Source organism: Panthera pardus, unplaced genomic scaffold (assembly GCF_024362965.1).
Source record: "Panthera pardus isolate Hobbes unplaced genomic scaffold, ASM2436296v1 HiC_scaffold_8, whole genome shotgun sequence".
Classification (NCBI taxonomy): Eukaryota; Metazoa; Chordata; class Mammalia; order Carnivora; family Felidae; genus Panthera; species Panthera pardus.
The window spans coordinates 156,735,999-156,763,296 of NW_026527013.1; the positions used below are offsets into that span (position 1 = coordinate 156,735,999).

At 42.6% G+C, this 27,298-nt stretch overlaps 1 protein-coding gene across 4 annotated transcripts in view; it reads right to left on the minus strand.

Moving 5' to 3' along the window:
- Nucleotides 1–2,484: 2,484 nt before the first annotated feature.
- Nucleotides 2,485–27,298, minus strand: part of TCAF1 (TRPM8 channel associated factor 1) — a 53,650-nt gene continuing 28,836 nt past the window's right edge. For 3 of the 4 annotated variants that reach the window (XM_053896817.1, XM_053896818.1, XM_053896815.1), the window contains exons 3-9: nt 11,051–12,045; nt 10,690–10,787; nt 9,186–9,399; nt 8,688–8,927; nt 7,051–7,388; nt 5,395–5,645; nt 2,485–2,826 (exon numbers count right to left, since the gene is read on the minus strand). In XM_053896817.1, the coding sequence (XP_053752792.1) occupies nt 2,817–2,826; nt 5,395–5,645; nt 7,051–7,388; nt 8,688–8,927; nt 9,186–9,399; nt 10,690–10,787; nt 11,051–12,045 (2,146 nt within the window). In that variant the 3' untranslated portion in view covers nt 2,485–2,816. Of the gene's footprint in view, nt 2,827–5,368; nt 5,646–7,050; nt 7,389–8,687; nt 8,928–9,185; nt 9,400–10,689; nt 10,788–11,050; nt 12,046–27,298 lie in introns of all 4 variants that reach the window. The other variant, XM_053896816.1, reaches the window with a different exon arrangement.

Here is a 27,298-nt window from a genome sequence, read left to right on the forward strand (position 1 = left end):
AACACCTGTTGAGTGTTCCTTCACTCAATGAATATTAAAACTCTGCTAGAGAGTAAGCTTAATCTCAGTTACATGGTGAGATCAGGGACAAGCTTTGTTTTTTGTGGAACACCTGCAGCAACAAGGGAAGGTGAAGTGTGAATAATGGCCGGACCTAGAGAGTAATGGGAAGAACAATGAACCTGGACACACTGGGTGGATCCAAATATCTGAGGGCCTCATAAGCCATTGTAAGGGTTTGGTCTGGAGCATATCTTAGTCAATATGAAGTCACTGCAGAATTTTTATTTGAGTTTATTAAAAATTTTTCAAAGTAATACATGCACAAGGTAAAAAATTAAATAGTACAGAAGGACTTAAAATGAAAAACACGGTTTCCCACCCCACCCTCTTTAACCCTAGCCCCGTTCCCTAGAGGCAATGCATTTAACATTTTCTATTTTTAGATCTTCTGTTAACTAACTTGCTAACATTAAATAATATGTCTGAACAATAATTCTTGACTTATTAACTTTAGACAATCTTTAATAATTCCCCATTACAAAAGATAAGGATTTAACTTACACTATCCCCACCTTTCCTTTGCCTGTCCTTTCCCAAGCTTTCGATAGATAATGCCATTTTTAAGACTTCTGTTGATTTCATTTATAACTTTGGACAGTATACTGCCCTCTAGTTCTTGTTCCATTAACTGCAGACTTCATCTTCTCATTCTCGCTGTGAATGCAGAAGTGGCCCATCTCTTCCTTCCACCCCTCCTCCCCCAACCAATTCTCAACCTCTTTCTGTTCTCTTGTTTCTGAGCTTGTCAGGATTCGTTATATTCCATTTCAGTTCTGAATAAAAAATTAAGCTTCTCATGTTTTGTCTCTAGGCTGATCAGAACACTGAATACCAACAGACAGCATCTACATTATTTTGTCTAGGTAAATAGTGTTTACCGAGAGCCGAGTAGATGCGAGGGCATTTTTTTGCCATTCAAAACCCAGTGTTCATGATTCCTATGCCACTTGTAAGGAAAGGTACCTACCGCCAATGTCAAATTGCATCTCTTCGTACATTCCACGAGTTTTTGTTTCACAGTTGGACCTGAATGTCTCGACATACTTCCGTTTTCTTTTTGCCGACTGAAGCATGTATGTCTTCCATATTTTCAAACATTGCAGCTTCTCAATGATACGATCTGTGGAGCAGAATGTATATTCTTCCCAAAGAGCCTGAGACTGTGTGCTCTCATCTGAAATGGGTCTGCTAGAGTGAGGCATCCTGCTGGGACAGCTGTCACTCTAGAGTGACACATCCTGCTGGACTGTCACTCTAGAGTGAGGCATCCTGCTGGACAACTGTCACTGTAGAGTGAGACATCCTAGGTGAGGTCCATTGTTTCCTGGATTCCATTTCTTCTTCTTTCCTGGTCTTCTTCCTCATTTTCTTGGAGAACTTCCTCAAGGTACTTTCTTAGTAAGGGTGCAAAGTAGGTAGACTTTCTGAAAACTTGCCCGTCAGAAAATGTCTTTATTTTGACGTCACTCTTGACAGTTTGGCTTGCTAGGTTATCCGGGATCCAAATATTTCCCATAAGGGAAGAAACTGCTCCATTGGCTTCTAGCACTCAGCGTTGCTGATGAAAAATCTGCTGCCAGTCTATTTCTCATCCCTTTTTAGTTGAGCTAATTATGATGACTTTATTTTCTCTTTGGGCACTTGTAATATCTTCCCTCTTTCCTTAATATTCCAAAACTTCACAAGATTGTGTCTAGATATAGGTGGTATCAGGGTACCTCCATCTGGAGACTTAGTTCTTTCTGTTCTTCAATTTTTAAAAAATTTCTTCACCTAGATTTTGTACGTTCTCTTTTCCAAAAAGTCCTAATGCTTAGATATTGATTGACTAGATCTCTTTCCTTCATTTTTTTCTACTGTTTCTTTTTGTTGTGTATCTAGGGAGTTGCCCTCAACTTTATTTTCTAGCCTGTCTACTGAATATTTTGGGTAGTTTTATTTCACTTTCAAAGGGCTCTTTTTATCCAGTTTTTCTTTCCTTTGTAGCCTTCTGTTTTCATGTTCACTTTGTTCACCATGTTCACTTTGTTTCCTCTAGAGTTGGTTGTATTTTTCAAGTCTCCCAATTCTCACTGGTTATTTTTCTTACATGCTTCTCCCCTGGTCCTCCCCCTCCACCTCCTAATGCCCAAACTACTGGGCTGACCGTTTGCATTTAAGAATCAATATAACTGTTAACTTCTATAGGAATTGGCGTGGGTATCCTCTGCCATTGTATGGCTGGGTCTGTTTCTCTAGTTAAGCCTCTTCTGGATCTAGAAGCACTTGGGCATTTGCAGAGGGATTTTGACAGAGAATTAGCTGATAGACTGGGGGGGTGGGGAGTCACTTATTTCCAAAAAAGAGAAATCTTATTCTGGGGCACCAACTTCTACCTCTCCTCAGGCAGCTTAATCAACTTCTGTACAAACAACAACAACAACAAGAACAACAGATTTTTAATGGGTACCAATCGCAATACTGCCTGTGTTCTGCACAATGGTTGGGGTAGGATAGGACGGGGTTCAGATTTACAATGGGTATAAGGTATAACTCTATAGACTCTTCAGGTGCTCATGTTTCTTTGGGATTAGGTTGTTCAGATCAGCTTCTATTCTGTCTGAAAGACACCTTCACTCTTTCATTCATTATCATGCTTCATCCACCTTCTCTCTTCCAGAAATGTGTTGAGATCTTCTTCAGTTATTATCAAATCTGTTCCATTTTCTTTGCTGAGATGTGTCAATCCTCTTTTGCATTTCTTGACTTCAATTTCAGTGGGGCCTGGGGAGGGAGGGGAAGTAAACTTATATGCTTAGTTCATCATCTTAAATTCAAAGTCCCACTGGAAGCTTTTAGACACAAGAGTGACATGAATAGCTTTATATAATTAAGAGGTCCCCGGGGCCGCAATGCTAAAAATGAACTAAAGAGGGCCAGAATGCATACAAATATTATTCTAGAGGACTAAGAATCTGATTTCCTCACTGAGAACATGCAATGTCTGGGACTTCTGGGAGTCAGGCACTTTACCAAAATAACCCATCATTCAAAACCCAGTAAGCTACTAGAATGCGTTCATGGTGCCCTAGAGATAATGTGTGAAACCTGAATAAACTGAACCTGAAAGACCCACACTGTCTTTGGGAAACACTTTAGGAGCCTACCGTAGATTCTTGCTTTGAACTGGCATTTGGGGTAAACAAAGGGACTTTCTGTTCTGATAAAATTGGATGGGGGGTGAGCACAAGCAGCCAAAAAGCTGGCAAGAAGGACATAAAGGTCCTTCTGTTTGCTGGCTGGTTTCATTTACTCACTGATTTGCTTATTCAAAGCACTTTCGTTACTAACACCATTCTGTAATCAGAGGGCCCTGGTTCGAATCCCAGGTCTACCACCTGTTAGCAATGTAGCCTCAGGCACTTTACTTGATCTCCATAAAATTCAGCTCACTTATTCCTGAAATGGGAGCGATACATTTCCACTTCATCAGATTATTGTGACGATTAAATTAATCTATATTAAAAACAAAAAACAAGTATGTTATTTGGCACACACTCAAAAACCCTCTAACTGACAGGATTTTTTCAAATGTTGAATGAACGTCCAACATCTACGTTTAAAGCATCTAGAGGAAGACATTCATGATAGAGGAAAATAATTCTAGGACTGAGAAATGACATAATAAAGGAATCCACAGAAGAATACTCTGTGGGTCCAATCTTATTGCCTATGCCTCCACCCAGTTCCTAACAAAGTGAATAAAATAGTGTATTAAAACAACTAAATGAATAGAAGTGATCTAAAGGAAACTGGCTGGGTGTACGAATTAATCCCAGAGCCTCAACTCTACTTCAAATTACACAGAAAATGGGAGGTTGTGAATAAGATCAGAAGAAAACTTAAGAAAGTCTTTGCATTGTAATTAAATGAAATTTGGGTCAGTCATATCCAGTTAGCTGGTTCTGAAATAAAGATTTCTCTGTGTGTGTGGACTTTATCTGCCAAACTGGTAAGGAACTCTGGCAGCGATAGGAATCTGTGCCACTCTGGAAATATAGACACCATCACTAAGCCAGGTGCCCATTGTTTGCTAGACAAACACCCTCACGGATTCGTTCTAGTTTTTCAAGTGACTTCCACTCTTGATCTAATCAAGGAAGGGCTTTTACCTGAAAGGTGGAACTGAATGAAGAGACCAAACCCCAAGTAGCTATTAAAACCCCACTGTGGATTTAGAGCCTGTGGATCCTGTAGATGCTGAAGCAAGATTCCACAATGCTTTCAGAGGCTGGTGTATAAAGTGTAGGATGCGATGGGACAGATCACACTGCCATCTGTAAATGCCATCTAAAAGGGCGGTCTAGCTCTACAATGATACCGAATTCATTAGACAGTAACAACAGAAGCTGACACTTTCTCAGTACCTGCCAACTGCCTGGTACTGTCCCAATTCCGTTTAGAGGTGCTAAAATTTAATCCTCACAATAATTCTATGAAATAGATCCCATTGTATAAGCAGTTTGCCCAGAGTCACGTGACTAACAGGTGGAAGAACCAGGTTTGGACGCAAGGAGTCTGCTGTGAGAGATGATGGTCTTAACCTCCAGGCTGTGGCGAGAAAAGAGGACGTACTAAGCTCACTACTCCGTGGGCCAGCAGAACGCGGAGCAGTCTCTGAGACGTGCAAGTACTGTATTTGCAGGCCTCTTCAGAGCTATTGGTCTGAGTCTTCACGACCACCCTGTGAGGCAGGGATTTCTGTCCTCACCTCACACTCCTAGAGCTACAGTGACTTTCCCAAGAGCTAACCCCAGCTATGGGCTCTTTCTGGTACACTAGATTGCATCTCATGCTCTTGGAAAACGACCTAAGACACAGAATATCAAGGAACTATCTGGTTATCCTGGTAAATTTGTGCTGTAGTAGATTCTAGGGTCAGGTTTTTGGAGCAGCTGGTCAAAACATACAAGACCAGAGAGTCCTCAGGATGTCAGAATGAGGACCACCCCCTAAGGGCCATGGCCCCCAGTGGTGAGCCAAGGGCTGGCATGAAGGCAGGTGTCAAAGCTCTCAGAACCAGGCCAGTATAGGGCCAGGAGGGAATCTGACAGCTGAGAGCAGAGGAACGAGACTCACAAACAGAAGGCCTTGCTCCTGAGAAATTAGGATTCTCCTTTTTGCTGTGTTCTTAACCCACTTTCTAGGGATGGAGCCGGGCAGTCAGTTACAGGGGCAGGGAGCTGAGAGGGCAAGGCTAGGACCCTAAGAGACAGAGGTCGAGGACTGAATCCCCATCTCTGCCTACCTCCCCAAACCTCTCTACCTGCCACCTCGCTGGGCACTCCTTACATCTGTGTGAGGAGGTATAATTTCATAATATTTTCCTTCCATTCAGGCAGATAGGCCAGGCTGGTAGCCACTTCCTTCTGGATAGGCCAGGCCCAGGCCTCAAAGAACGGAGCCAGATTCTTCTGCACTTGGTGGGAGAACATCTTCACCCACAGATTCATTTTGTCAACATTGTCTGTGGGCAAGTTGGTCTGGTTCCTGTACTCAGTGAAGAGACGGATGAACGGCTCCCACCCAAAGGCCTCCTGTAGCTGGGAAGAGAAAGCAGCAGCAAGATGAGACATTTAATCCACAGAAAGAAGGCCCAGCAGACACTACAGTAAATTAATGTATTTAACCTCTGAAACACAAGTTTCATCTCTGTCACTGACCCTGTCTCCCGTTGTGGCTGCTGGCCTCATGGGCCATCCTTGATCTTATCTTCGGAAGGGCCTCTGAGCTAGCACGGTGCTCAGCACCGAGCAGACACTCAATAAATGATGGCTGTGGTAATAACTGTAAAGGTTATCATCAGTATTTACCACCAGTATCGTTATTCATGTAGCTCACTAGATCGTGAAAGCGTCCACAGGATATCACACAAGGATTCAAAACAGGCTGACGTGGAAAAAAATCCTTGTATCTTCAACAGTTGCAAAGTTAAACCCCAATAGTTGGGGAACCTCCACCCTTACCCTGACGTTAGCCTGCATCGGCCACAGGCCTATGTCAATCTGCAAGGCTAGGAACATGGCCTTTAGGGAAAAGAAGGTGAGTCCTATAGACACAGAAGATTATGTACAGTCTAGGTGGCTAGAATTAAGTTACGTAAGACATAGTTTTAGGAGAAGGCAGCTGTCCTGAGGCCACTGGCAACAGCCCACGTGAGGCTGGGTTATGGCGCTTTACCGTTGGGACGGACATTAGCCATTCTCTGGAACAGCGTCAGCTGGATTTCACACGTGAGCACCTTTTGTCCCTGGGGTGAAAGCGGCCCAACGACAAGGTTAAGGTCTGCAGGCACTCTCACTGTTGTTCTCAGGGCAGCGGATTCGAACAGAGCAAGAACCAGAATAGAGTGTGCCTGGCTGGAGGCCGAGTTCCAGAATCCCAGGTGGTGAGACGCTGCCCGGTGAGCTGGGAGCTGCCCCAGCAACCGCGGGGAGGGAACTGGCGTGTTGAACAGTAGTTCAAAGGCAGGGGCAACCTCGTGTCCAGGCCAGTGAGGAATCTGGGACTGCCTAAGAGGGAGAAACTGAGGCAGGGAGAAGATCCGCCTCCTGTAAGGAAACAACAGGTCCCATCCCATATCTTGTGCGTGGAGGGCAGGGCGGGGGGGTGTTTGGTTTTAGAGGGCTATTCTGTGGCACGGCTTGGCTTCAGTCTCAGGTACGTCTGGGTTTAAAGCCAGAGATGGTAACTGTCCTTAAGTACTCTTTTCGCCTCTACCAAGTTTAAGCTTTCGTGGTGCTTTCTATCCACTCTACTGAACCTCCTCAGAATCATGGTGTGAGGGTGGGGCTGAGGCAGTCATGTCCACTGGGAGGCTTCATCAAATAGCACTGTCACACTTGGGCTCCGTCAGGTCTCCTGGGTCACTAGAGCGTCACCTGACAAGGTTGCGCTGCCGGTCCCCTGAGTGGGAGGTTCCCAACCCCCTCCGTTGCTGCCCAGTACCTGGAGATACGTTTCCAGGGCGGTCCACGCATTCCAGTTTTTCACATTGGGACCCTTGCCCAGGTAGATTCGGACCCTCTTTTCCCGAACCGGAGGCCACAGAGCAATATTGGCGCGGCCTCGAGGGATGCCCAGGACCGTCTCGTGCACATAAACACACCACAGGTTGCAGGTGGCCTCCGTGGTGTGCGGGGGGAACTCCCACTCCTGCCGTTGCTGGTTACGGCCGAGCTCGTGGACGGGGCCCCACAGCCCCTTGGTTCTGATGAGCTTCTCATTGATGAGCTCCTGCACAGACTCCAGATGGCACATGATGGGGTACCCTGCGTGCATCCAGCCTGGGCCGCAGGAGGGAGGAAGAAGGGTTAGGATGCTCCCCACGCATCTGTACCAGGACTCCCAGAAACCGTAATGCTCAGAAGGACGATCCACACAAGACCCACCTGGGCTTCCCCCCCCCCTCTCATGGTGGATGGGTGCCCCCACCCCACTCCCACCCGACAGGGTGTGGCTGCAGGACTGATGCACGTTACAGACAGCCCTTCGTGTTCCTCTTCAGTTTCTATTTTTGTGGGAGTGTCCTGTCCATGTGAACCTGTCTCATTATACCCTTCTCTCAAAACTGAAAAACTCCTGACAGTGGTTTCCCCTTCTCAATATTTAGATGTGGAGTTGCCCACATTGACACTACTTTATAGGGATCATCTCCGGAGGGCAAGAAAACTGGGGTCCAGAGAAATTTCCATCGTTCTTTAATGTCTACACCCACCCTGGTTTTTCTAGGCTTCTTAACCCCCTGGCACAGATCTCTTCATTCAGTGTCTTCTCAAAGTTGTTAAGTTCCTTCTCCCAACAACTGTGACCTAGGTCCAGACCCTCTGCCACTTTTACTTTCTCCTTGACATCCCCTGCTGGGGCTGCTGTGAAAGCCTGGCACTATTCTCTGAATGTTTCCTGCTGTTGAAGACCTCTCTTGACATGCTGACTTCAACTGTTACATACTTTTATGTTTTACTTTATGTTTATTTTTGAGAGAGGAAGAGAGAGAGTGGGAGTGGGGGAGAGAGAGAAAGAGAGAGAGAGAGAGAGAGAGAGAGGGAGAGAGAGAGAGGGAGAGAGAGAATATCCCAAGTGGGCTCCAGGCTGAGAGTGAAAAGCCTCATGGGGGCTCAAACTCATGAACTGTGAGATCATGACCTGAGCTGAAGTCTGACGCTTAACCAACTGAGCCACCCAAGCGCCTGTCAACTGTTACATATTTTAATGTGCTGCTCATATAGTTCTGTAGCCTGCTTTTGTGTCACATAATCCCATTATATTTCTTTCTGCCATCAAAAGATCACTTTAAATATCTTCCTCAATGACTGTTGAAGGTACACACCATATATCACTTAACCGTTCCATACTTTTGGACATTTAGGTAGTTTCCCATTTTTTGTTGGGGGATATGGCTGCATCTGTTTTTCTTAGATCCATTTTCCCCCTTTTCATCTATATGGCAAGACTTACATCTTATATGTCTTGCTAGAAAAACATTTTTAACCAGCTGGCCGCCCACTGGATGGCTGTTGGAAAAAAAAAAAGGAGAGGCCCCGAGGGGAGCGCGCACAGAGGGCTGGTTCGCCCGGGGCACCCACCAACTGAGATCTGCACGTCGGCGACGATCCTCTGGGGCAGACGCAAAGGGAAGGGCTCGGCCCCCAGCCGCGCCACAGCCTGCATCACCTCATCCCAGAGGCGAAGCAATGGCTCAGGGTTCTCCAGGGTACGGAGATTGGCGGTTGGCACGGTCAGGATGATGTTGTCCGTAGCCAGCTCTCCCCAGGGACCTGGATTCTCCTGGATACGCCTCTTCCACTCCTCCTGCGAGGTCTCCCCTGGGAAGAGAGGCCGTGGGGCTTGAAACTCACTTTCCCAAATCCCTTAACGTGAAAAGATACAACCTGAGCCCAGGCGGAGAACAGCAAGGTCATGAACAACCACATCCCCTCTCTCTCCTTCTGTGAAGTCCCTCCCCATGAATGTGGTTTGGTCCTTCTCTCCTTCCCTCTACCAACCCACGTGTCTCTCTTCCTACACCGAACAGCCCCAGACGACCCATTCCCGCAGGCGTGCACCCCACGGCTTTCGCTCACCTAGCTTGTAGTATGGGGCATGCACAGCCCCCTTCACAGTGATGGGCACGGAGCCCAGTTTGCTGCTCTGAGGCACGATGATGTAGAGGAGGCCGCCCCAGAGGCAGGTGATGGACTTCGTGGGCTTGTCCAGGCAGCACCGGTTGATCACGAGCGGGCCTCGGAACAGCTTGCTGGCTCTGGTCAGGTCATCCGTGTGGCAGCCAATCTGTATCTGGAGCAGAAGATCCCCCCCGCCCAGAGTCACTTCGGGGAGTGTGCAGGTGGAAAGGGAAGGCTCCCAGGAGGTGGGGACAGTCAGGATCACTGGGCCATGATCCCACGCAAGCCCAGTTTTTCCACCATTCGTGAACCATGTGTGCCAAACCCATGCAATTCCATCATTCCTCAGGGCCGCGTGGACTGAACCGCGTGTAATGTCCTCCCAGGGACGCTGAAGTGAGGGGCACCAGGTGGAACCCACACGCTAATGCTGAGGAGGGCCGACTCCCGGGCCCCTGGGTGTCTCTGAGACCCACAGGATACTGGGTTGCCTATTTCACTGTGGCCATTCTGGCATTGGTAATGGGGCAGAGGGGACCTTGCGGACTTCTGCGTTTTGTTGACTAGAGAGGAGGCCCGGTGAAGGGCAGGGTGACCGGCTGATGGCCTGGAGGATAGATTCAGTTCCTCCTGTTCTCCGGGGCCCCCCTCCTGGGCCAGTGGAGCAGTCCCTGTACTTCACAGAGTCCTGGGATGGTTCTCCCAGGCTGATGCTAGAGAGTTCCAGGAGAGGTACAGGCACAGAACAGACCCTACCTGTCACAACTCTCAAGGGGGCTGAGCAGGATGGCTACTTAATTTGTGATATGTGTGTGTGACAGCGGCAGAGCTGAAGGTGGAACAGGGAAGCAGGAACAGTCTTCGGTGTCACAGGGAAGAGGTAGAAAGACCTTGGGCTCCAGTGGGAGGTTAGATGGGCATGGAGAGGGAACTGCGGTTGACTGAACATTGCTGTATGCCGGGATGCCTCCATGTGGTGCCTTATTTTATTTTACTTTAATGGAAGCATTTTATTTTTTAAATTATTATTATTATTATTATTATTATTTTTTAAGTAGGCTCTGTGCCCAACGTGGGGCTTGAACTCACGACTCTGAGATTGAGAGTCGCTTGCGTACCGAGTGAGCCAGCCAGGCACTCCTGTTTGCTGCCCTTCTTATTCCCCACTGCAGGACATGAATGAAAGGCACAGAACTTGAGAGCTAGCAATTGGTGAGCTTTGAGTCCTGGGCTCCACAATGCATCAGATCTACTGATCGACCCAAGTATAGTTGACACACAGTGTCACATTAGTTCCAGGTGTACTAGATCAATATTTTCAATCCACCTGCCCCCTCAGTTGTCTTACCCTTAAAATGGGGTAAGTCCTTGCCTCACAAGGCCAGTAGGGTTTTTAACTGGCAACCAGGACAGCAAGGACCTCTGGCTTCTGCGTCACACGGGAGATGGGGCCCGGCCTTACCTTCAGATCAGCAGAGGCAGCAGCTTCAGGCAGCGAGACCTCTATGATCTGCCTTCCAGGAATGTAGAGCCCGGTGCTCATCCAGCAGTATCTGGTGCCTGCCGACGCACAGAAGGGCAGACTTTATCCCTCCTCCGTGACGCCATCTCCGTCCAGCACATCCACAGCCCATTCGGGAGCTCCGCCCGCCTCCCTCCCTTCATGCCGCCCTGATTCAGGTGCTTAAATGTCACCTAAATCCCCAACCCCCATCTCCTGGAAAGTGCACGGCCAAGGGTGGCGATGGCCTTCTGAGGCCATCAGGCCCCGTCCCCACGGCCCCCCATGCTGAGTTCTCCTTCTCCCTGCCCCCATTCCTTACCTGGATTGTTGCAGTTGACGTCAACGGTGATAGGAGATTCCGAGGGGCGCAGATAGGGGCTGCTGTACATGTCTTCGATTTCTGGCACTAACAGAGAGAGGTCGCTTCCCGAGTGGGCCAGACCAGTGGCCAGGGAGAGCATAGCACCCCTGCAGCAATCATTGATAACGGGGTTCTCTCGCGTTGCTACCGGGAGCCGATAGCGACTCAGCAGTTTCCTCAGGAGCCGGTGCACAGACATATAGGCAGGGATCTCCTCTGCGGGGATCTGGAGGAAAGCAGCCCCGTCCGGCCCCAGCTTTGCCAGCCAGCCCTTTTCCACATTCCCTCTCTTCCGGCCCATTATGACCTGGAACTCGGCCAGAGTGGAGCGGAAGTGATAGGTCCTGATCCCTGCTTTAGGAGTACGGAAGGGCCCCGGATTGAGGCTCTGGCTTGTGATGCTGATGCCAAAGGGGTTGAGGAGGAGGTTTCCTGGGAACCGAGCCAAAGGGGACACTCCAGGGTTCTTGAAGGCCCACCACCAGGCTTGGGCTCCAACGAACAGTCCCCCGCCCTCTGCTACGAACTCCTGCAGCTCTTTGACCCCCACATCGCTCACGGGTTCAAAGCAATAGACACTCGCGTCGCTGGTCAGATGGGGCTCGATGCTGGTGTCTATGCCCCCCACTGCGAGCAGGCCGCTCAGTGTCCTCAGTTCTGTCTGCACCACGATCTTGCCTCTGCGGCCCCCGTCCAGCCAGCGCACGGCATTGAGCAGAAAGGGGCCCAGTTTGCCAACGGTGAATAATACCTTGTGGCCGGTCACGACCACCCGGCCCCGGCCGTAGCGGGCAGCCGCTATGACACAGCCATGGTAGGAGTCTAACCCCAGGGGAAAGGCCAGAGCCCCGTGCACCAGCAGCTGGGATGGGAAGCAGTCTGAGTTGCTGATGTCCAGCTCTGAAATCCCGTGCAGGAGCTCGTCTCTGTCCTCGGAGAGGTCATCCTCACAGCTGCAAAGACACACAAGTGTTCTCCATTCAAGGAGCAGCCACAGAAAGCCCCAGGGACAGCACCCAGCATACAGCAGGCAGCAGCTTTCCTAATATGACCACTTTTGTCTCTCACAGGGCAGCTGGGAGAACAAGGTGGGCATATCTGACCTCCCTGGGTATGGAGGCTGGTCAGAAGGAAGACAGGGGGACGTTGATTCTGGTCTACTCATTCTTGGAAGACAAACTCTCCAAAGCAAGGGCGCCTGGGTGGCTCTGTCAGTTAAGGGCCCTACTTTTGATTTCAGCTCCGGTCGTGATCTCCCGGTTGATGGGATCAAGCCCCACGTTGGGCTCTGCACTAAGAGCTCAGAGCTTGCTTGGGATTCTCTCTCTGACCTCTCTCTCTGCACTCCCCCCCACCCCCCAATTGCAAGTGTGTGCTGTCTCTCTCTCTCTCTCGCTCTCGCTCTCTCTCTCTCAAAATAAATAAATAAACAGGGGCTCCTGGGTGGCTCAGTCAGTTAAGCGTCCAACTTCGGCTCAGGTCACGATCTCGCAGTCAGTGAGTTCGAGTCCTGCATCAGGCTCTGTGCTGACAGCTCAGAGCCTGGGGCTTGCTTCAGGTTCTGTGTCTCCCTCTCTCTCTGCTCCTCCCCCACTCATGCTCTGTCTCTCTCTCTGTCTCTCAAAGATGAATAAATATTAAAAAAAATTAAAAATAAATAAACATTAAAAAAACACAACACAAATTTATTAAAAAAAAAACAAAACCCAAATCCTCCAAAGGAAATCTCAAAGGAAGGCTTGCTGTGTTTACCTAATATTATATCTTAAATATTCCAGATTTAAGTGTTTATTTCAGCCTTTTGCACATTATATAAATAACTGAATGGTATATCATGTTTTCATTCTCATAAAGAACCTTATTTATAAGTTCTGTGCAGCCAATTTTCTGCAAATAAAGTCAATGGAGAGCTGAGTTGGTGGCACCAGTATTATCTCAAAAGGTGGGGCAGGGGAGCTGAGTGGCTTCAACTCTAGTGAGACCCTCCTGGTAACTTGAACCTAAAAGGATTGACTGCTGACACCCAGCACTCCACCCACTCATTGCCGGCTCGCTGGAGTGACATCCACACTATAAGGTCTTTCTCAGCACCATCTGTACCCGTCTCTGGGTAACGGACCCCTATCACCTCAGGACACCTGTAACCCCAAAACAGGAGACGCAGCCCTGGCCACCTAGTGGGATCCTCAGGGGGTAAGAGGTAGAGTGACCTCCATAAGTTCGGGATCCCAGAACTGGCTGTGCCACTTTTGTAAAGATGTGGTAATTGCAGAAGGCAGCTGCCAGGATACAATGGAAAACAGGAGCCAGGCGGACAGCAGAGCTGAGTCGTGTCCTCTGGCTGGGAGAACTCCAGTTAACCGACAGGGAGACTGCGGTGCTCTCAGTGGGTACGAGCCTTTCCTGGAGACAAGGTATCACCCTAGTGACTCTCCAGCTCCTTCAGGTAGTAACCTCCGAAGTTATTCAGCTCGCTGTTCCTGCTCTGATTCTCAGTTTACCCAACCACCTTGTGATTATAATCTTGCTTGTGATTCTGACGATCACCTGCCCCAACAGGCCAGGCCACGCAGAATGTTCTAGTTTTGTGACATGTCTATTTCTCAAGCAATATCTTGGACAGTCTGCCTTTAATTTGGTGATTCTAAAATTAAAAATATTAATTTAGGGGCGCCTGGGTGGCTCAGTCGGTTGGGCGGCCGACTTCGGCTCAGGTCATGATCTCGTGGTCTGTGAGTTCGAGCCCCGCGTCGGGCTCTGTGCTGACAGCTCAGAGCCTGGAGCCTGTTTCAGATTCTGTGTCTCCCTCTCTCTGACCCTCCCCCGTTCATGCTCTGTCTCTCTCTGTCTCAAAAATAAATAAACGTTAAAAAAAATAATTAAAAAAAAATATATTAATTTAAAAATTTTTTTATGACTTTATACCTGCATATAAAATTAAATGCAAAATGTGTTTAAATTCTTATAAGAAGCAGTTCTGTGTATAAATTTCACGCAGTTGTTTTACAGGTGAAATCAGTGAAGAGGTAGGTCACTGTGTTTTATTTATTGTTTTATTTTTTTTAAGTTTATTTATTTATTTTGAGAAAGACAAAAACTAGACAAGTAGGGGAGGGGCAGAGAGAGAGGGAGACAGAGAATCCCAAGCAGGCTCCACTGCCAGCACAGAGCCCGATGCTGGACTTGAACCCAAGAAACTGTGAGATCGTGACCTGAGCCAAACCCAAGAGTCAGACGCTTAACTGACTGAGCCACCCAGGCACCCCTGTGTTTTAGATAAATACACTGGCATCAAGGTTTATACACTATTATGACAAGGGGGGTGATACTGAATGTGCAAACTTGAGGTCCAGACACTGAGTCGCTAGAACCTCATCTAGACAATGACCCTGGGTGAGGTCCTGCTCATGCTAAGCTGGGGGGCACCCTCAGAGTGTCTTTTATGTCTAATAGCCATGACTTCTTTGCAGGGGGAGAAAAATTTTTCTTTCATAAACTGAAAAAAATCTGAACTGGATTTTTACTTCTCTTTCCCATTCTCTTCTGAAATGAAACATTAAGTTTTAAAATCAGAATAAATCCATGATAGCACTGGGTTTGGAGAAGGGCACAATCAATAAACTGGGCCAGTGAGAAATTTATAGAAAATGGAAATCAAATGGAATCAGACTGATCAGAAACCCTTGAAAACAGAAGAATCTGTAACTGCCATCTATGTGAAAGAAAAAGACCAAGAAAACAGGAAGAGTAGGGATTATCATTTGTCCTGAGAAAATACACCTCAGTAACCAGTAATGACCAATGTAGAATTTCAATGCCACTTAACATTTAAATAAACAAGAATCACTGAATATGTGGTGAAAAGTAACACCGTGAAAGAGAAGCACGAAACTAACCACAGAAAACCAACACTCTAGTAACAGTGATAAATGAAGGTGAAAGTCCTACATAAATATTGCAGATTATTGGAGTTTTGAGATGACATACTTTGTCTCCAAAAAAAAAAAAAAAAAACAACAAAAAAACAGGCTGCTATAATAAGTTACTCATTAGAATAAAAGTATAATTGCCAGAGAATCTCAATTTTAATACATGGCAGGAAGTAAATCTTGATGGGGATGAACACTATGAATAAGTCAACAGGGAAACTGAGTCAAGTGATCGTTCCAGAGGGCAGTGCTGAAAGGCATGAAGCTAAACAGTAGCAGAAAAAAGAGAATGAAGGACAAAGAAGATCTAGCAAGCGGGAGTTAAGAAAGCAAAGAAAGAGAAAAAAGTAGCAAGAAACCTACAATTACATGGCAATTTCCTTGCACTGAAAAACCGATTTCAGTTCTCAGAAAGACAGGACTATCCGAATGCAAAGCAGGGTAAATGAGAAGTGCAGGATCTAGCTGGTTACTGACAAGCTAATGAACTTCAAACATGAAGAAAAAGCCTTGAAGGCCGCCAGAAAGAAAACAAAGCCAAAGAGAACAAATTACCTACAAAGAAGTGAAACAAGTTCCCTAAAAACAAAGTATTTGAGGGCAGTGAAGGCACTCTCTTCGTATGACACACACAGCCGCCTAAAACTCTTCGTTGGCACGTGGAAATGCTGATACCACATCAAGGGTTTAGAAAATGTACCACTCATGAAAGTTTTCCCCAAAATGTACCTAAGGTTACCCTGTAGGTCTAGAAAAAGAAAAACAGGTACAACAGACAAACAAATTGGCTTCAGGAAACAGTGGCGGGCACGAAGACCAGTGTAATTTATAAGTAATGCTGAGAAAGGTCTTCTGCAGTTGCTAAGAAAGAATCCCGAATTAGCAGAACCATGATGTTAAACTAAACTGAGGCAAAACCAAACTGGAACCAAGGTGCCGCTGTTTTGGGAGGTAGAGGGTGAGCATGCAAAAGTGCGAGAAAGAGACAAATGGCGTTCTTAATCTGGAGATGCAGATTATAAAAACTAGTTAATTCGCAACTCAGATCTAAAAATATAAAGCTTATTAAAACAATAAGGGCAACACAGTAAATATGGCTATTAGTGTATAATAAAGGTGGCATCTTGTATTACTGGGAAAAGATACTTTCATAAATATAATTTCAAATAACCTATATTATAAATTATATTAACTTATTATAAATATTGATGTAATACATAATGCATAATATAATCTATAATTATATAATATAAATAATAAATATGTTATATTATAAATTATAAATATAATTTCATAAATGTTGGGATGACTGGTTAGGCATTTGGGAAAAGATAAAATGGATACCCTCTGACACACAACACACAAGACAAGATTCCAAATGCATCCGAGTGGTAAATTTTAAAAGGGAAACCACCCAAGTACTAGAAGAAACCAAGAGTGAAATCTCATAATCTAGGTGTGAGGAAAGGCTTCCTAACTATGACCCCAAATCAAATGTGCTAAGAGAAAAGATTGATAAAATTAGCTACATATGCATTTTTGAATGGCAGAAATACTAAGTACATTTAAAAAACAAACGTGCTGTAATCACAGATAAAAGATGAATATTTCTAATCTGTAAAGACCTCTTAAAATGAGAACACGAAAAACATATCTGAAAATGGGCAAAACATGTAAAAGGACAGTTTGCAACCAAAAAAACCTAAATGACTCTTAACACACACTGATTTACTTCTAGAAAAAAGAATGAAGGGGCGCCTGGGTGGCTCAGTCAGTTAAGTGTCCGACTCTTAGATTTGGCTCAAATCATGACCTCATGGTCCCTGGGTTCAAGACCCTCTTCGGGCTCTGTGCTGACAGTGCAGAGCCTACTTGGGATTCTCTCTCTCTGCCCCTCTCCTGCTCATGCTCTCTCTCCCTCTCTCTAAAATTAAATAAACTTAAAACAGAAAAAAGAATCCAAGTTACAACGATATTGGAATACCATTTCCCAGCTATCAGGGTAACAAAGCTTCAGAAGTCTGATAACTGTCCTGTTAGAATTGTGTGGGGGAAACAGGCATTCTCTCTCCACTGCTGGTGAGAATGCTAAGTGGTACAACCCAACATGGGGATGAACTTGGCAATTTCTTACAAAAGCATACATACATTTATCCTTGGACCTAGCAATTTTATCTCTAGAAAGTTAGCCAAAAGGCACAATTTCAATAAAATGAAAACACTTAAAACAAACTTATCCATTGCAGCTTTATGATAGCAAAAACATGAAAGCAACACGAATGCCCGTACATTAGAGGTTGGTTGAATAAACTATGGTATACTCATAGAGACAAACAGAACGCCACTATGGAAAAAAAAAATAAGGGAGATTTCTAAATATTGTCAAAGCATAATTATTAAGATATATTAATTGAAAAAAGCAGGGTGTAAAAGAGTATTCATAGCATGCTTCCTTTAATTTGTGAAATACTGGGCACAATATGTATCCACACACACACTGTTGTAAAAAGAAACAGGAAGGAATAATCAAGAAACTAATGAAATTGATTATCATACAGGGGTGAGAACAGATTACAAACAGAGGGAAAGACAATGAGAAGGTTTTTTTTTTTTTTTTTCAGGCTTTAACATGCCAATTAAAAAAACTACGCTTTATTTATTTATTTTTTTTTAAGTAGGCTCCATGCTCAATATGGGCGTGAACTTATGACCCTGGCATCAAGAGTCTCAAGCTGTACTGACCGAGCCAGCCAGAGGCCCCTAAGAGTACTTTTAGGCTCACAGCACTATTGAGGGGAGAGCACACAGAAGTCCCATATAGCGCCCCCCCCCCCCAACACACACACACACACACACACACACACACACACACACACAAACACACACAGCCTCCCGTTACCAACATCCCCATCAGGGTAGTACATCTGTTACACTCAAACCTACATTAGCACATTATTATCACCCAAAGCCCATGGTTCTCATTAGGGTTCACTCTTGTACATCCTGTGGGTTTGGACAAAGGTATAATGACATGTATCCCTAATTATGGTATCATCAAGTATTTTCACTGCCCCCAAAATACTCTGTGTCCTGCCTATTCATCCTCTCATCTTGCCCCTGGCATCCACAGATCTTTTTACTGTCTCCAGAGTTTTGCCTTTTCCAGATGTCATCCAGTCGCAATCATACATTAATCATGCATTTAAATTTCCTCCATGTCTGTTCATGGCTTATTAGCTCATTTATTTTTAGCACTGAATAATACCCCACTTCTGAATGTACCACAATTTACTTACTCATTCACCCCCTGAAGAACATCTTGGTTGCTTCTACGTTTGGCAATTATGAACACAGCTGCTACTAATATCCACATGCATGTTTTTGTGTGGATATAACTCCTTTGGGTAAATAGCAAGGAGTGTGATTGCAAGATCATATGGTAAGAGTAGTTTAGTCTGTAAGAAACTGTGAAACTGTCTTCGAAGGTGGCTGTACCATGTTGCATTCCCATCAGCAGTGAACAAGAGTTCCTGTTGCTCCACATCCTCATCAGCATTTGGTGGTGTCAATGTCTTGGATTTTCAGTGTAGTGACAGCTCATTGTTTTACTTTGCATTTCCCCGATGACATGTGATATGAAGTGTCTTTTTATAGGATTATCTTACATCTGTACATCTTATTGTGAGGTGTCTATTAAGGTCATTGGACCATTTTATTATATTGTTTTCTTATTGTTATTTTAAGAGTTCATTATATATTTTGGATGATAATGCTTTATATGATGTGCCTTTGCAGATATATGTTCCCAGTCTGTGGCCTGTCTTCTCATTCTCTTGACATTGACTTTTGCAGAGAAGAAGTTTTCAATTTTAATGAAGCCCAGCCTACCCATGATCATGTTCATGTTTCCTTGGTTATTATAGCTAAAAAGTCATACCACAGTCAAGATCATCTAGGATTATTTCCTATGTTATCTACTAGGAGTTTTACAGTTCTGTGTTTTACCTTCAGGTCTGTGATCTATTTTGAGTTATTTTATGAAAGCTATAAGGTCTGTGCCTAGGTTTCATTGTTTTGCCTGTGGATGTCCAGTTCCAGCATCATTTTTGAAGACTTTCTCTGCTCCATTGTATGGCCTTTGTTCCTCTATCAAAGATCAGATGACCAGATTTATGTGGGTCTCTTTCTGGGCTCTCTATTCCATTCAGTTTGTCTGTTCTTTCACGAATACCACACTCTTTTCTCTTTTGGTTACTGTGAGTCTCAAGTATAGTGAGTCCCACTTTGTTCTCCTTTGATATTGTGTTGAATATGCCAACTTTGAAAAAATCAACCTCGCAGACATGTGTTAAAATCCATCCATTTAAAGTGTACATCTTGATGAGATTTTGTTACATTTATACACTGGTATAATCACAATAAAAATACATAACATTTCCATCACCATATAAAGCTATCTTTTGCCCTATTTCGGTCACTTCAGTCCCCGGGCAACCACTGACATGCTGGCTTTCAGTGTAGATTAGGTCTGCCTTTTCTGAAACTTCATATAAATGGAATCACAAAGTAGATACTCTTGCATTTGGCTTCTTCCACTTAGAGTACATTTTTGAGAGCCACCTATATTATTAAGCCTATCAGTAATCTATCTCCCCCCTTTTTTTTAACTGCTGAGTAGTATGTCCCTGGGTGGATATGTCACATTTTGTTTATCTGTTCATCTGTTGATGAACATTTGGGTAGCTTCCAGTTTGGGGCTTGCTGCCATGAACAATGATGTGCAGAATTTTTGTGTGGACGTGTTTTCTGTTCTTCTGGATAAATACTTAGGAATGAGATGTCTGAGTGGTATGGGAAGAGTAGGTTTAAGTTGATAAGAAATTGCCAAACTGTTTTCCAACTGTACATTCCCAACAGTAATGTATGAGAGCTCCAGTCGCTCCACATTATTACCAACACTTCTTGTCAGTCTTTTTAGGAGCAGTTCTAGTGGGGTGTATGGTATCTAATTGTGACATTAATTGGCATTTCTCTGATCACTAACAATATTGAGAATCTTTTCATGGGCTTACTGGCCTTTCATAGCTTATCTTCCATGAAGTATGTTGAAATATTTTGTCCTTTTATTTTTTTTATTGGATCGTTTGTCTTCTTATTGAGATGTAAGAGTTCTCTATGTATCCTGAATGCAAATCCATTGTCAGATACAAATACAGCAAATAATTTTTCTAGTCTATAGCCTGCCTTTTTGTTTTCTTTCTCCCTTTTTTCTTTTCTTTTTCTTTCTTTCTTTCTTTCTTTCTTTCTTTCTTTCTTTCTTTCTCTCTTTCTTTCTTTCTTTCTTTCCTTCTCTTTCCTTTTTTTTCTTAATATTATCTACTGAACTTCAGAAGTTATTAAAATTTTATGAAGCTCAATTTATCAATCATTTCCTCTTATGGCTCATGTACTTTTTGTGTCCTATCTAGTCCATCTTTGCCTAACCCAGGGTCACAGATAATCTCTCCTGTGCATTCATTTAGAAGTTTTTGACATAAAAAAGGAAAAAGAAAAAAGAAGGAAGGATGAAAGGAAGAAAGAGAAAGAAAGAAAGAAAGAAAGAAAAAAAGAAAAGAAAGGAAAGGAAAAGAAAGGAAGGAAGGAAAAGAAAGGAAGGAAGGAAGGAAAGAAAGAAAGAAAGAAAGAAAGAAAGAAAGAAAGAAAGAAAGAAAAGAAAGAGAAAGAAAGAAAGAAGAAAAGAAAGAAAGAAAAAGAAAGAGAAAGAAAGAAAGAAAGAAAGAGAAAGAAAGAAAGAGAAAGAAAGAAAGAAAGAAAGAAAGAAAGAAAGAAAGAAAGAAAGAAAGAAAGAAAAAGAAAAGATGGTTTTGAATCTTAGCCTCGGCTTTTCGGTCCAGATCTTTTTAGTTATTTGTTTTGTATGGAGCAGGATAAGTGTCAGGATTCACCTTTTCTCCATAAGGGTATCCATTTACTCCAGAACCATATGTTGAAAAGATTGAGCATGGATCTGTGAGCCTATTTCTGAACGATGTGTAGTCATTTCACTGATCTGTATGGCTGTCCTTATGCCAGCACCACAGTATCTTGATTACTTTAGCTTTCTAGTAAGTCTTGAACTTAGGTTATATTAGTTCCTTTCATTTGCATTAATTTTAGAGTCCATTTGAACTTTGGTTGGGACTGCATTGAATCTTTATGTCATTTGGGGGAAAACTGACATCTTAAAATTACTGAGTGTTCTGATTCATCTATCTGGTGTATTTCTCTATTTCTTTAGGCTTTACTTAATTTCAGTGATGTTTTATAGTTTCAGGATATAGGTCTTATAACATTTCGTTAACTTTATTCATTAGTATTTCATGATTTGGGGTCCTATCTTTATTGGATTATTTTTAATTTCAATTGTCAATTTTTGGCTGCTAGTATATAAGAATGTAATTGATTTTTATTGACCTTGTATCTTGCAACCTTACTAACTTCAATTATTATAGTGCTTTTTTTGTAGTTTTAAAGAGTGTTTTTTTACATAGATCTCATGTTTTCTGCTAATAAACATAGGTTTACTTCTTAATTTTTCATCTCTGCGCCTTCTTTTACCGGCCTTACTGAACTGGCTATGATTGTTAGTGCAGTGTTGAATAAAAGCAGTGACAGCAGATACCCTTCTTTGCCTTGTTTTCAATTTTAGCGTATTTCCCTATTAAGCACATTCTTAGCTATAGCTTTTTCAAAGATGATTCTCACAATATTGAAGAAGTTCCTTTTTATTTCTAGTTGGCTAAAATATTATCATGATTTGGCACTGAATTTTGTCAAATGCTTTTGGGTGTGTGTGTGTGTGTGTGTGTGTGCACACGTGTACTGAATTATATGGTTTTCTCATTCATTCTGTTCATATGGTGAATTACTGGGGTGCTCGGATGGCTCAGTCGGTTACGTGTCCAACTTCCACTCAGGTCATGATCTCACGGTTCGTGGGTTCAAGGCCCACGTCCGGCTCCGTGCTGACAGCTCAGCCTGCTTCGGATTCTGTGTCTCTCTCTTTCTCTCTCTGCCCTTCCCCTGCTCATGCTTGGTCTCTCTCTGTTTCAAAAGTAAGTAAACATTAAAAAAAGTATGATGAATTACTTCCATGGTAGAGTGTTAAACCAGCCATGCATTCCCAGGATAAGCCATACTTGGTCACGATGTAGTATCCTTTTTATATATTACTTTTATTCTTTTTACAATATTTTATTAAGAATTTTTGCATCTGCATGAGGGACATTGTTCTGTAGTTTTCTTGTGATGTCTTTCTCCGGTTTTGGTATCAGAGAAATACTAGTGTAATAAATTAAGTTGCAAAAAGTTTCCTCCTCTTCTACTTTCTTGAAGAGTTTATGTAGGGTTAGTATCTTTTGTTCTTTGAATGTTTGGTCAAATTCATCAGTGAAGCTATCTCCTTATTGGTTTTTTTTGCATTGTTGTTTATTTTAAATAAAATTTTTATTTTAAAATAAAAAACCATAAAAGTTGCAAATAGTACCAAGTTCCAATATACCCTTCACTCAGTTTTCCAAATGTTAACATGTTACACAGTTATGGTACGTTTGCCAAAACTAGTTAAGTTAAAATTAGTAAAATGCTGTTAACTCCAGACTTTACACAAATTTCACCTTTTCCCACTCATATTTTCTAGGATCCAATCCAGGATACCAGATTGCATTTAGTATTGGGTTGTTTTAAATTAGAATTCAACTCCTTTAACATACATTTTCTGTTTCTTCTTGTGTCAATTCTAGCAGTTTGTCTCTCTGTGGAAAGCTGTCAAATGCATTGGCATACAGTTGTAATATTCCCTTATATCTTAATGTCTGTAGGATCTATATTAATCATCTGTATTCCATTCCTGGAATTTATCATTTGTATTCCTCTCTTGTTTTTGTGATCAATGTATCTAGAGATTTATCACTTCATTGATTTTTTTCCAACTAACCAACTTCTGTTTTTACTGATTTTCCCTATTGTTTTTCTACTTCCTGTTTCATTGATTTCTGCTCTCATCTTCATTATCTTCTTATTCCTTCCACATATTTTGGGTCAGGTTTTTCTTTTCTTTTCTTTTCTTTTCTTTTCTTTTCTTTCTTTTTCTTTTTTTTTTTTTCTTTTTTAGCTTCTTGATGTGGAAATTCAGGCCACTGAATTTAAGGCTTTCATTTTTTTTAATAAAAGCATTTAAAAGTACACCTTTCTTTCTCTGCACTACTTTCACTACATTACACAAATTTTGGCATGTTGTGTTTTCATTTTTATTCAGTTCAAAACATTTCCTAATTTCCTTGGCAATTTCTTTTTTGACTTGTAGGGTAGTCATGTATTTTTTAACTTACAAATATTTAGATATTCCAGATATGTTTATCCCATTGATTTCTAGTGCAGTACCACTGTGATCAGAACATACTATGTATAGGGGCGCCTGGTGGCTGTTAAGAGTCCGACACTTGATTTCAGCTCAGGACATGATCTCATGGAGGTTAATCAAGCCCTACATTTGTCAGGCTCCGCACGTGGCATAGAGCCTGCTTAAGGTCGTCTCTCTCTGCCCCTCCCCAACTCGTGCATGCTCTCTCTCTCTCTCTCAAAATAAATAAGTAAACTTAAAAAAAAATAAAGAAGTGTACTTTGCTGTTACAACCATGTCAGTACTTAATACATTCAAAAAATAAAATTAAATAAGCAAATATAGGCAAAAACCCACATTAAATAAAAGTAGGACCAAATGAAAACAAACAATCCAAGTACCTTCTGAACACAGTACTCGGACATTCTACGCTCAGTGAAGTATATTCTGAGCATAAAAATAAATACAAAGAAATCTTTAAAACTTACTATTTATGCTCTTGGCTATACTGTGGGAATAGAAATCATGAAATTATTTTGTGCACACTGTAGGACTGAGCTAATGAGTAAATACTGAAGTTGTGGAAACCAGTATTCGCATTATGGGAGACGGAAGATACAAACAGGGAATCTTCCCTGTGGTTTTGGATTCAAACTGGGGGTATCAGTATGAACTTATGATTATGAGATCAATATTTCCTGGCTGTCTTCTGAGGAGCCCAGGAATGAGGACAGTCCAACAGCAGTGAGTACACTGTGATGACCATAGTTTCTAAATACCATTCACCACCAAAAGGAGCTAAGAATTCTTGAAGAAATGGCTGAATCTGGTTTTGGACTAGAAAAGGACAACATGAACCTGCAACGTCTTGTTGTACCAGACACTGAGTAAATACAAGAAAACTGATGGGGCGTGTCAAATGATTTAGGAGGCAGCTTAATAGGGCTTTGCACTTGCCAAATTTGAGACAGTATGACCTTCCAAAAACACGCACTATAAATGATTTATATTTGATTTTTTTTTAAAAGTGTCCATGTGTGGGGCGCCTAGGTGGCTCAGTCGGTTAAGCATCTGACTCCTGGTCTCCGCCGAGGTCATAATCTCATGGTTCATGAGTTCCAGCCCCACATCCGGCTCTGCACTGTCAGCACAGAGCCTATGTGGGGTTCTCTCTCTCCCTCTCTCTGCCCCCCCCCCCCCCCGCTCGCACTCTCTCTCTCTCTCAAAATAAATAAACTTAAAAAAAAAGGGTCCATGAGTACAGAGTGATACTCAAGCAAAATTTTAAAACCACCACAAAATCAACAACAAATGTTGTGGGGGTGGGGAGGGATCCCAACCAATTCTGGCAGAAATCTACAAGTAAACCTACACTCAGCTAGAAGGTCAGGTTGCTACAGGTGCTCAGAAGAGAGACATCCATGTCAGAATGGGAGAGGGTGGGAGAGGTTTTCTGGAAGAGGTGATGTTTGACATGAATCTTTAAGAAAGGGGCAGGAAGTACCCGTGTGCAGAAGTAATCACTTTTGTAAATATTGACCTGGGCACAGATCAACTAGTGCTAAAACCACTGGGTGGAAGGTTGCTGGTGAACAGGACATTAATACTCTCAAATTGTCACACCATAGGTTAAACTGGTTAAAAGGGGGGAAAGGCACTATTACACTAGGAAAATCTGGCAAACTCCAATTTAACTAAATAGCCAATTCTGTCATCACCAGTAACAATAAAACTGATGTCATATGCCTCCCAATTTGATACCTTGTAATGAGCCCAATGTCACCTCTGTAGTATTCTTGCCAAAAAATGTTTGGACTGAGTATAATCATGAGAAAATAATTAGACAAATCCAAACTGAGGGGCATTCCACAAAATGGCTGGGCTAGATGCTTCAAAAACACCAGTGTCCTGAAAGATAAGAAAAGCTGGCAAAGTTTTGGTTGGATCCTATATTAAAAAAAAATCTAAAAAAGATGTTGTTGGGGTAATTGCAGACATTTGAACATGGACATTAAATAATAGTGTTGTATCAATGGCACCGTTTTTTTGTTTTGTTTTTTGTTTTTGTTTTTTTTGTTTTTTTTTTTTTTTTTAGATCATTGTATTATGGTTATACTGGAAAATGCCCGTGTCTTTAGGAGATATATACTGAAGTATTTAGATGTGATGTGTTACTCCGTCTATAGGTTTCTCTCGAATGGTTAGGCAAAGTAATCTGTTTCTGTATGTTTACACAGTATATGTGACAAAATCTAGTCACTGACGTATCTAGGTGAAGGGTATGGTTATCATTACATTATTCTTGCAATGTTCCCATAAGTGTGAAAAATTTTTACATAAAGATGTGGGAAAAAATTAAGGATAGCTACAAGAAGAATAGAAAAATCCTGTATAATTTCCAGATAGTGAGAAGAGAAAAAGAAACTCAACCAATGGAGCAAAAGGCTGTAAAGGAAAATTTTAAAAGAAGCAATGAGAAAGTATAACAAAATATTGAGCAAGATTATAGTATCTAGAACATCAATTTTTTTATTATATAAATGGCTTATTTACCTTGTAAACCACAGAGGCACTATGATTAGGTTAAAAAATCAGATTTACACTAAGAGACAAACCTTTTAGAAAAAAACATAGAAAGAGTAACAAAACAAAACGAGAAGCAAAACACAAAAAATAGGAATAGTAACTACATACTAGACAAAATAGAATTCAAGGTGAAAAACACCAGTTGCTAGAAAGGGTATGTTCTGACAAAATGTACACACCATGAAAAAAACTCAGGAGTTTTCAGGATACCAAAATATAGTTTTAAAATATGGGAAATAAAAGCCAAGTTCAGTTTTAAAATCTCAGTGGGAGTTTGGAACAGTTGTCTTAGAGATCTCTTTTAGATCAAGTATGCAAAAATTAAGTAATTTATGGAGAATATGAATAATCCAGTTTCTCTAAGGGATAAATTTAGACATATGTACGTAAGAGAGAATACTTACAGAATGCTCTCAAAAAACGATATTGTTACTGATAATTTGCTAGGTCAGAAAAAGTAATGCTATTTAAAATATGTGATAACAGTACTGTGGTTATATTTAAAGATCAGTCCTTGTCTTTTAGAGATACACTATTTTATGGACAGAATGATGCAATGCAGAGACTTGCTCAAAACAAACTGGAAGAGGGAGGAAAGGGGTAGGAAGGTGGTGAGTGGAGACAGTTAGCTGGTAGTTGAGAATTGCACTGGCTGGGTGACGGATGCGTGTTTGTTCACTGCTCTTATTTCTATTTCTATGAATATATATGTTTGAAGATTTCCAAAATAAGAAATTTCTAAAAGGAAACTGCCAAGCACTTAAAATGAATAAGTGTATATCCAGCCTGTGTGGGTTTCAGTGAAAGGATATTCATTATATCTTTATTTACAGAAGAATTAGAAAGTAACTTTACTGTGTGCTAACAGGCGTATAGTTAAATGACTTATAGAACAATCCAACGCAAAACGCTATACAGCCATTCTGAAGGGTGATGCACATTATCAGAAAGATGCACGTGGAAAATGTTCAAGATAATTAAGTGGAAAACCAAGTTGCAGGTTTCTCTGTCTCTCTGTTCCCCCAGCTCTTCCACACCGTCCTCCCACACAAATGGGGGAAAAGTCAGAAAAGACAGAGTCCAAACTCTGGAGGAACAAATCAGCAGGGGCAGAGGGACAGGCAGAGATGAAGATCTTTCCCTTTTTACTTTGCCTACTTCTGGATTATTGCTGTTATTTTCCAGCAAGCATGTATTTTGAAACTGGAAGAAAATGTTCATAAAAAGGGAAAGCAGGGGTGCCTGGGTGGGTCAGTCAGTTGAGCGGCCGACTTCGGCTCAGGTCATGATCTCGTGGTCCGTGAGTTTGAG